General features: G+C 41.2%; 1 protein-coding gene across 1 annotated transcript in view; it reads right to left on the bottom strand.

The window, feature by feature from the left end:
• Nucleotides 1–11,500, bottom strand: part of LOC126400271 (ectonucleotide pyrophosphatase/phosphodiesterase family member 7-like) — a 21,429-nt gene that overhangs the window by 6,589 nt on the left and 3,340 nt on the right. The window contains exons 2-4 of the mRNA XM_050060832.1: nt 7,397–7,542; nt 6,619–7,251; nt 2,746–2,992 (exon numbers count right to left, since the gene is read on the bottom strand). Of these exons, the coding sequence (XP_049916789.1) occupies nt 2,746–2,992; nt 6,619–7,251; nt 7,397–7,542 (1,026 nt within the window). The remainder of the gene's footprint in view (nt 1–2,745; nt 2,993–6,618; nt 7,252–7,396; nt 7,543–11,500) is intronic.

Below are 11,500 nucleotides of genomic sequence, written 5' to 3'. Positions count from 1 at the left end.
ATTTCTAAATAAACATTCACCTCGTCGCTAGATAGACCTACTCCTGAAAAATTCGTGCGCAAGGCTTTTTGTCCCTACGAGGCCACCGTCATTTACCCGACGGGAGGGGTGAGCGAGTGAGCCCTGCAATCTAGAATTTGACCACTGATGTCACTGTTTTCAACCCATTTTACACACTGGCCCTTTAAACGTAACTGTAGGCTTAAGGCCTACATTTTTCTCCTGGGGCTCACAGATGCGAAACATTTACCATGTTTTATGACTCAGTCTCAAAAGGTCATATAAAACATGATAAATCAACAGGGTTGCCACGGGTCCTTGAAATCCTTGAAAGTTTGTGAATAAAAAAAACATTTCAAGGCCCTGGAAAGTTTTTGAAAATATTCATAAATGTACACAGGTCATTGAAAGTCCTTGAATTTATCTATTTCTGTATGAAATTGCATGAAAATAGGATTTCGCCGCGTGAATTTTCAAAGTTTTCTCGAGGGAGAACCCCCTGATCCCCCCTTTCAATTCTTTCTTTTTGTCACAACAGGACATATTACTAGATTTTTTAAGCAGATGATCAATGCTACCATCAGATTGATGAAACTGACCTTGATCTGCACCGTAAAACAAATATTGAGCGTCTACGGATGTATGTGGAGCTTAGGCCTATAGATATGAATATGTAAACGTACACCCATTTCTTCTGTTTGCCACATGTGCATATTAACTCTTTTAAGGTAAAAAATAAAATGTGCCGCTGTGTCCACGTATGTTCATGACCACGCACGCAAAAGCGGATATTCTGTGCTCGGACCAATCCTATTTACTCTATATATGCTTCCTTTAGGTAACATCATTAGAAATCACTCTGTAAATTTCCATTGTTATGCGGATGATACACAGTTGTATTTATCGATGAAGCCAGAAGAAAGTAGACAATTAACTAAATTTCATAATTGCCTTAAAGACATAAAAACCTGGATGAGCACCAATTTCCTTATGTTAAATTCAGACAAAACTGAAGTTATTGTTCTTGGCCCCAAACAACTCAGAGACTCTTTATCTGATGACATAGTTTCTCTAGATGGCATTGCTCTGGCCTCTAGCACTACCATAAGAAACTTCGGAGTAATATTTGATTCTCATTTATAATAATAATAATAATTCTCATTTAAAACAAATCTCACGGACTGCATTTTTTCATCTGTGTAATATTGCGAAAATTTGCCCTATCCTGACCCGAAAAGATGCAGAAAAATTGGTCCACGCTTTTGTTACCTCTAGGCTTGATTACTGTAACTCTCTATTATCAGGTAGCTGTAGTAAGTCTTTAAAAACTCTCCAGCTAATTCAGAATGCAGCGGCAGTCTTTAAAAACTCTCCAGCTAATTCAGAATGCAGCGGCACGCGTACTAACAGGAACTAAGAAACGAGATCATATTTCTCCTGTTTTAGCTTCTCTGCACTGGCTCCCTGTAAAATCCAGAATTGAATTTAAAATCCTACTGTTAACTTATAAAGCTCTAAATGGTCAAGCTCCGTCATATCTTAGAGAGCTCATAGTGCCATATTATCCCACCAGAACACTGCGCTCTGAGAATGCAGGGTTACTCGTGGTCCCTAAAGTCTCCAAAAGTAGATCAGGAGCCAGAGCCTTCAGCTATCAGGCTCCTCTCCTGTGGAATCATCTTCCTGTTGCGGTCCGGGAGGCAGACACCGTCTCCACATTTAAGACTAGACTTAAGACTTTCCTCTTTGATAAAGCTTATAGTTAGGGCCGGCTCAGGCTTGCCCTGTACCAGCCCCTAGTTAGGCTGACTTAGGCCTAGTCTGCCGGGGGACCTCCTTTAATACACCGGGCACCTTCTCTCTCTCTCTCTCTCATGTCCTGTTACTGCATCTTGCTAACTCGGCCGTACTGCATGTCACTAACTCGGCTTCTTCTCCGGAGCCTTTGTGCTCCACTGTCTCGCAGGTTAACTCATATCGCAGCAGTGCCTGGATAGTGTGTCATGTGTGGTTGTGCTGCTGCCGTGGTCCTGCCAGATACCTCCTGCAGCTGCTGTTATCATTAGTCATACTTCTACTGTTATTATACACATATGATTATTGTCACATATGTATACTATCAGATATTAATATATACCTTCAACATATAGTACCACAATAGCAAATTGTGAGTTGTGATATTGGGCTTTATAAATAAAATGGATTGACTGATTGATTGATTACGTCACAAGGTAAAATCTTACTCCGGCCCTCTGACCAAAGTTGGCAACCCTGCTGGCTTCAGGAGTAGAGGAAATCTCTGCTAGCCGCTAGGCTAATTTATACATGTAAAATGCCATGGACTTCTGCTAATAATATTAGCATGTTGTATTTGTGGGGAAAATGCGTCCAGCAAAATTAAAGTGCTTTGTCTGTGAATCCTGCGAGTTATAATGAAGTCATTTTGTGTACTTGTGTTTGAAATTGTCGCTATTAAGCAATGTTTAGTGTGTGTTTTGAATCAACTAAACTTTAAAGTACTTCACAGAAACCCCAGCGCCTACTAGTGTTTTGGAGGTGCAACTGCAGAGTGACAGACATACCACAGCACGGGTATAAATTCTCAGAACAGCGTAAGCCATGTGCACGGGCTACAGCGTAGGCTCTGCATAGAGCTGATGCACATGTTTAATGGTAGAAACATACTGTACGACCTATGTTGTCATATGGGTTGGAGGACTTGTTGGAATATAGTTAAACACTTACTGTTGTTGTTTCCTCCTGTGTTTTTCCTAGGAACCAGCATGTGTTTGGTATTGTTCAAGTGTCCATCGTTGACCTCTGGGTTAATCTCCAGTAGATGGCACATCAGAGGGTACACGTCAACCAGGTCAAAGGGGCCTACCAACATGTTTTTCTGGAAGTCAGGCCCCACTGCCCTGAAGAAAGCTTTCATGTCCATGATTTCATTATCAAAGCCGTGGTCTCCTTTTACGTAGTGCACAGGTAAGAACTATATGGACAGAAATCAGAGGTTCCATGAGAAATATGGTCATGAAAAAAAACTGGAGCCTTATTACCTTTATTTGATAGAATATATTCAAGAGACCGAAAATGTGAGGTCGAACCAGGATAATTTGATTAAGTGGTACGCAGGGATGGGAATTGATAGGCTTTTATTGATATCAATGCAATTATCAATTCTGCTTATTGATCTGATTCTTTATTGATCCCCTTATAGATTCCTCCTGTGAATTTTCTGTGTAGAAAAAGACCTACAATCTTACAGGTTTTCGGTGTCTACAGCACAAATTTGATTGAGTTTCTATTCTAAACAAGAGACAAGTGCTTGTGTAAGTAAACAAATATGAAATTGGTTGACCGCTATCATCTAAAATGGAACAAATGAAAGAATATTTTTACAGCATTTGTTTTCATCTACGTCAAATAACGTTACAGAATCTGTCACTGAATGCGTTGTGCTATCAATAACATGGGACAGGACATACGTACTGTCACTGGCACTGCTCTGCTGAAACTTTGCTGCAGCTGCACTTAATGCCATTCAATGACAAATGCTTCAGCATGTTGGTGGTAGGGCTGCAAGATATTGGAAAAAAATTGCCCCCAGAGATATATATTGCGATTTCTATTTTTTTTTTTTTTAAGGATGCATTATTTTCCACCAGATGACTTCAGTAGCTCTACTTGGTGAGAATTAATCTTTCTGGAATTATTAGACTGATATTGCTTTGAATGCAACAGCATAAAATATGCTGAAAATAGGCATTTGTTCAGTGAAACCACCATCTCTTTCAGTGTTTCCCCTATATACAGCTATTTTTTCTTTTTTTTTCCGTCTTAGCTCTTTAGAAACTACCTTTATATTATTTGGGGCTACAGGTGCTTCATATCCAGGTCAATTCACACACTTGTGAGCAAAGCATGTAAGAGGAGAGGAGAGGGCTCCGTCTTATCTCTTCATAAACTAAACTTATATTATTTTGCGCAACAGACGCTTCATATAATAACTAGGGATGTCCCGATCCGATATTCGGATCGATATCAGCCGCCGATATTAGCAAAAAACTTGCATCAGCATCGGATCGGACTGTATGGAAAAAATGCTGATCCCAGAACTCCGATCCAGTTTTTCACGGAGTTCGATCCAGGTTTTCCAGCCAGCCCAGTGCTCCGCGATTCAAGCAGTCCATTCCAGTGATCCGCTCCAGCACTTACTATCAATCCACCAGGCAGCATGCAGACACACATGGAGGGAAGGGTAGGAAGAATAGCGGTCAATTTAGTTAATTGACTATTTGTTTTCTGCTCTGGTTTTTTGAGAGTGATATTTTTATTTGGTTTACACTCTTACTGTTTAAGTAAAGAGCACTGATGGCATTGTTTTGGGCACAATTAGTGAAATTGGAACCATGGATGGACTATTGCTTGTTTAAACAGTTGTACAATATTGTGTGTGGTTTTTTGTCCCCTCTGTTGGTTCCAGGAAACATCAGCACCAGGCTGGCACTGACACTACTAAAATAACTGAAAAGGAAAGGCTGCATTGTTTGTTAATGTCAACAATGTTTTGTGGTTAGGGTTAGGGGGTTAGGGTTTGTTAATCTATTTTTTATTTATTAGGGGGCCAAAGCACAAGTGTGTGGAGTCTTGCTGCCATTTTAATTTCAGTGTTAGACATTTTAAAGATTTCTTGTGTTGATTTATTTTCTATTTATTAAGGGCCCAAAGCAGCCAAAGGAAACCAGCTATATTTTTTATTTAATGTTAATGTTCAAGTTTAAAGTTTGTTTATTTAACCCTGTTAACAATAAACGGGTCAGTTTCTCATACCAACTGTTGTGGATCATTCTAATTAACCGGATTAAGTAGTTGTTCTTGTTGGAGTAATATCGCTTGATCAAACCTTTTCTAACATGACTGACATCAAAATAAGTGAATATGTATAATACACGCTTGGATCGGATTGGTATTGGTATCGGCCAAAACTCAAGGCTGTAATATCGGTATCGGATCAGAAGTGAAAAAGCTGGATCGGGACATCCCTAATAATAACATAACAATATACTATTTATCGTGTTATATGGCGTCTTCACCTTATAACGTGAAGACTTACATTGTTTACACAACGGCATGTCATTTCTGTCTCTACAGGGTCTTGCCTTACAATCCTCCTCTGCTCTCTGTATTGCACACGGCAGAGTTAGGCCCCGATGCGCACACACACACACACACACAGACACGTACGCACTCACACACACAGACACAGGTGAGCACACTAGAGTACAGCTCGGACCGCATTTTCCCGAGTCTGAGACATCTATAACCGTGCCTGGCCTGAACCCGCAGCACGGCACTGTACACACAGTCAGTGGAGTGGAGCCTGTGTTGCGTTCAGGCGTTGTCACAGAAATAACTAATTTACTGGAATAAAGAATAAACGGCTTATTCAAGTGCTGGAATTTGACATCTTTGTTGATCAGTCATTAAAATGGAAGCGAGTTTTACGCGCATCACTTGGCAATTTAAACGTGCATGCTTAATTTAATTAGGGCAAGCCACATGTCGCAAGCCCCGCGATGTAAATATTGCACACGTGGGCATCGTGATGGTGATGCTTAAAAGATAAATCGTTCAGGCCTAGTTGGTGGTGTTTCCGCCCTTGCATGTAATTACGGTGCTGCATAAATTGCACGTTGCGCTGTTAGTCTTTTTTGGTGAAGTGAAGCCTTGCTTTCGACCACTTCTGTCTCTCCGCCATTACATCTTCTTTGTTGTTGAACGTGCTGACTGACAGGCGTGACATGCGTCATCAATGTAAAGATTCAGCGTAATGAAAAGAATCAATAAGGGAATCGTGTCAGTGAAGATTCTCAGTCATCCAGGTCATGGTAATCTTAAATACTAATAGCGTAGGCAACTGGACTTGCTTGCGTTTCCAAGAAGCTTCTTCAGCTCTAAATGACTGGTACGAAGTCGTAGGGGTCACGTGAGCTCTTAGTTTCAGAGTCGTTAAGGTCACAGTGAGTCATTGACCCACCTGGCCACCATGTGAGTTGTTAGGGTCAGGTGGGACCAGGGGTGAATAGGTCTGAAGTCGTCTGGGAAGGGATCCCAAGACTGCATTGTAAGTGGGAATAAGTAGTGTCGTAAGCCACCCCCTCTGTTTAACAATGGTCATTCCAGCTTGACGTAGATGTCTTCTTTTACTTCTCTTTCAAACCATCTGTCCTCCCTGGCCCATAAGGGATAAGGGAATCGTTGAGCATAAAGGCTAATGATGTCAATGAATTGAACCAGTTGGAACCGGTTCTTAACAGGAAACGGTTCTCGATTCCCATCCCTAGTGGTGTGTGTCTTAGAAGATTAATGACACCCCATGATCATACAGTACCTTTTGAATAAGATGCAGTGGTAAAGGACAAGGCATCCATATTAAATGTGTATGGCTTGTCTTTTATGTTTGTAGTGTTTGAAGATGACATTTAAACAAGATGGGACTGTGCACAAGGGCTGGCAAGCTGGAAGTTGAAGAGTACTCAGTGGTGGTTGCACTTTTATACCCCAATCAAAGCAAATCAAACACTTCAACTGCCTAACATACAAAGATTCTCTCACCCCATTGACAATGTATCCAGGGTCAGCAATGAGGATGATGGGCAGGAGTCGAGGATGGTTACTATAGTGCAGTCTAGTTGGCAGTTCCTCCTTTTTATACACATGAAGATGAGGGTGGCTTCCTTTCAGAGCCTGGTAGACCTTCTCCAGTTTCCCCTCTTTCGGAAGCAGCATGCCAGCAGGACCATAATCCAACAGTTGGAACTGGATATCTTTGAAGCTGAAGCCAGGAATCTTAGAGAGGATGATCTCCTCAACTAGTTCATCCCGTAGAATTCTAGTCATCCCGTGGTCGGCAGTGATGATAATGTTGAGCCGGTCAGTAAGGCCATGGTCTTGGATCTTGTCCCGGATGTAGCCCACAGTACGGTCCACTTGCTGAACCATTGCACGGCGTTCTGGGGAATCTGGTCCAAATTCATGACCAGCCAAATCTGGTTCTCCGAAATACAAGGACACAAAGTCTAGGTCCTGTTGGTGGAACCACTCCCCAATGACCTTATCAATGTTCAGCCTCCATTCTGTCTCATTAGAATGATCATAGAAACGAGGTTCCACTTGCCTAACCTTCACAGTATCTTCTTTGTAGGTGGCTGCTGTGCCAGGGAAATGCAGAGAGCCTGCTTTTAGACCCTGAAAGGAGATAAGACAATCATTCATTAATTAAAAACAAAAGTACTCCTGTAATTGTGATCCCACAAAGGATTGGATGATATAGATAGATAATACAGACATTCTAGGTCGGCAACCAGGAAACAAAAAGATGGATATAAAGAACCTGTCTTTGTGCTGTTATCCAGATGGGTAAGCTGCCATTGTCCCAGTAGGAATCAACAAACTGAGTCATGTAGTACTGCTTCTTCTCCTGAGTGGTAGTGTTGAACCAGATGTTGTGGATTACTCCATGATTCTCGACATAACGTCCTGAGGAAAGGGGAAAAACCAGGAAGAACCTTGTATAACAAATATAACTTTTTAACTTCATCTTAAATTCGGATAAAACTGGGATGCTGGTCATTGGCCTTGCTGGACATAGACATTAGTTTAACCAAGTAACTCTCAAGAACTGTGTGATTTCTCAGTGTTTGACAGCCCAGAACCTTGGTGTTACATTCGATCATTCCCTCTGTTTTGATCAGCGCATTCAAGAAATTACCAAGATTATCTTTTTCCAGTGCAGTGCAAGTGCAGTCCATTTAACTGTTCCAGACCAACAAACAACAAAACAGGTATTTTTCAGGACAGGTGATCACATCACATTTTTTTGGAGCAGAATCTCTGATGGATCCGGGACCATTACTTCTGCTGGTGGCACCACCAGAAACTGCTGCTGAAGGAGCTGATGAGGCAGCCACGTGTATCGAAGAAACCGCAGCAGCTATCAGCCCCATACAATCCTGGCTTCAACATTCCATTGTGAACTTCATCGTATTGCATTGAACATAGACCTCCTGTTGAAAATGAATGCTGAACACAGCTGTGTGTGATGTTATAGATAAACTAATGAAGTCTTCACCTGCACAAAACGCGTCCAGGTACAAAAGCTAGCATTCGTCTTTTTCCTTGTTAGAAACACCGCAGCCGGACTTCGTGACAGGCATGAGGCGCGCACAAACACAATAATTCACCATGATGACAAACGGTGAAATGTAATGTAAAACTACCAAGAAAGACCAACTCATTAAGTCACAACTGTAGGAGCATACGGCCTTCCTAAACTCTCCAGATTTTGGACTACAAGTAAATAGACAATGAGAAGGCCACAAGCGAGGGTCAAATGTTTATTACCCTGCCCCCGAGCTTACTCCGATCAGGAGGGATGCGTCCTCCAGACAACCGGGTGCCAAAAGGGGGGGTAAAGGGTTCACTTGAGGTACTTCAAATGCTTTTTAAGTCATTAACTTGTAAAGGGTCCTCTGCCCTGGGGTAACGCGCCTTGATTAACAGCCCTGCTAGGATCTTAAGACAAAGCTTCTTTTTTCAACCACATCCTGTCCCTTCCTGTCACCCCAGGGATCATGCCCTCCCCTCTCTTACCAAATGTTTCTGTGTGACAAAATTGAAATGTTTGTTAGAAGTGAGATTATACATTTGTTTCCTTTTTGTTGGTTGCTTTCCTATGTTATAAACTTGTACATGTGTATAATCCATGTTTTCTATCTGAATGATACTTTGCTTTAACCCTGTAAAACAAAAGATTGATTAGTTGCAAAATTCAATTTCAATTTCAACTGTTAACCCCTCATCTAACATGGAGCCGTACTGCCATCTTGTGGCGGAGTTAAGAAGAGTTCCCGTAAGGAAGTCCACATAGTTAGAATTAAGATATAATTGGGGTTCATTAATCAACTTGTTTGCATGAATATGTGCTTTTCATTTTGTTTTTCATTATATATTGCTACCAGAGTTGGGTATAGAGTACTTTGATTACTTTTTTGCAGTAACGAGTAACCTAACGCGTTAGTTTGCTGTTTGAGTAATTAAATACTTGAGTACATTTTCAAACAAGCCATCAGTTACTTCCGTTACTTTTAGAACACTGGTCCTTCAGCTCCGAAACAGCAAAGACTGTCTTTTGGTTCTAATAACGGAGATAACGTTAAACCTATCAGTCCGAAAGCAGTCATAAAGCTTGTGGCTCGCCACATGGTAGAAGAAATGCTGCCATTGTCTACGGTGGAGTCAAAAACATTCTGCAGGATCATCAGCAAAATCCCCACGACTCAAAAGGTGGAGGAAGACTCGCTGACAGACAGGTCAGACTCAGGACTTGCATTATGCCTGGTACACACTACACGACTTTTCTGCCCGTTCTGAAAGTCACTATGTCACATTACACAATTGTGGAGTCATAAAATTGTGCCGTGACTTGGGTGGCAGACATGACACACTACACGATGGTACTCACCAATTATCCCCGGACCGGTCGTCTTTCATGTCATTGGGTTATTCTTGTCCTATTTTTATTACTTTTAGTATTATTTCAGTCACTGTGTCTGTTCATGTGCCAGCCGGAATGTTGTTGTAGTCATCTAAAAAGCGCCAGCAGATGGCAGGAGCTACATTTGAAGTACCGTACGCAAGCATTCAAGCTACTGAATCCTCCACAACCAAGTTCCTACAAATGTTTCACAATAAAAGCCTATTTAGAAAATGGAGGGATTCTCTCAGCTGAAGTTATAAGTGGCTTTTAATGTGAAACAAATTCAGGAAGTGTTGAGTTTGAAATGACGGTGCGATGCATTAACTTTATGAAGACAACGGGAGCAGATAAAAAGTGAAAATATAAAGATACAGGGGGATTAATAAATAACGGACCATCTATAATGTAGTCTGTTTCAAATTAAGCTGGTAGTCTCTGCAGCTGTGGTGAGTAAAAGCCCTGCCACTATTTTTTAATGTTATTACTTTATGTCCGTCTCCATTATGAAGAAATAACATTGTTTGCTAGCTTGATGCTAATGGCAGTACTCACTGGGTTGACAAAGTGCCTCTGCTGTTTCACACCATCATTTCCCCCTTTTACTCTGTGTGGTAACATCCCTAGAGGAAATGTTAAAAACGCTGGGGTGTTGTTGCCCTACAGTTGTCTATGGCAGCAGACTGTTCTGTGTTTCTACTGGTCAAAGTGACGGCTGTGATGGGAGAATTGGATCTCAGTGAAGGGCAAGTGGTCCATAACTTTAATTTTGGAGACAAAAAATGTAGGCTAAGCGCCCTGTGGTTCATTGCCCAATAGGAAATGTAGAATACTCAAAAGAACTTTAAAAGTACTTGAGTTACTTTTCTCAGGGAGTAACGTTGGAAGTACTTTAAAAGTACTTGAGTTACTTTTCTTAGGGAGTAACTTTGTAAAGTAACTGGTTACTTTTCAAAAAAGTAACGCAGTAAAGTAATTTGATTACTTTTAAAGTAACCCTTACCCAACTCTGACTATAGGTTAGTCTAGAGTGTGTGTATTTGAAGTAGCCTAGTTTATATGGTACTTCGCTTATATACGTGGCATAATAATTGTATTTTGATTTAATGTTAATTTGTATTTTTAATTGGATGTTAAAAATCAATTTTGACCATAATGGGAAGAGTGTGTGTCCATTGCGCATAACATATCAAAGTTTGGTTCCTGCGTAACTCTTTTGTGCTCACGATCAAAGTTATTTCAAACTTTTAAATTTTGCTTATCCAATTTTCTTTTATCTGCAGTGTTCAACATTTTTGCGTGTTAATAATAAGTTTGACAACAATATCGAACGGCCAACGGTATTGTTTTCACCATTATTATAAGCGAGTAATCATAACGAAGTAGATCAGCAATTGCCGACCGACCTCTTCGCCCCAGATTCATCGGAACCAGTGGCTGCCAGCCACTCATCACCGGGGTTCTTGTGCCAAACCCAAAGACTCTCTGCAGTGCAAGGGAAACAATGTTTGGGGCCACCTGCAGGACATTGCAAAACAAATTTTTTTATGAGTAATTCTCAGAGGGGTTAAAAACAGCTATTTTCGTTTGTTTGTTTGTTTTTTAGTTTTTGACAAGTTTTATGTCTTACAAAACAAAATCTTGCTTTAACTTTTCAAATGGTCATTTTCCATAAATATTAAGTATAAATTTAGTCAAAAGAAAATTCCACCTGCAAGTTGCTAATGCAGAGCTAGTTTTGAGCAGCACTACCCGAGGCTCGCTCAGTTTGGTAGTTTGGCAGACCGAGGTGCGCTGAGATGGGTGTGGCGGTGCAGCAGGGGGAGGTGTCGACAGATCCAGCTTGGCGCAGTGACAGTTTCGTGCCAAAAGGCTTCGCCGAAGGTGCGCTAAAAGCTCGCCAGTTGAAACCAGGTCTACTGTCAGCGCAGGCGGAGCGCAGCCGGTGTAAGTGGAAGTTTG

This window comes from Epinephelus moara, chromosome 13 (genome assembly GCF_006386435.1).
Source record: "Epinephelus moara isolate mb chromosome 13, YSFRI_EMoa_1.0, whole genome shotgun sequence".
NCBI classification, from domain to species: domain Eukaryota; kingdom Metazoa; phylum Chordata; class Actinopteri; order Perciformes; family Serranidae; genus Epinephelus; species Epinephelus moara.
Note: the sequence above shows the minus strand (reverse complement) of the source record. Positions and strands in the feature narration are given on the sequence as shown.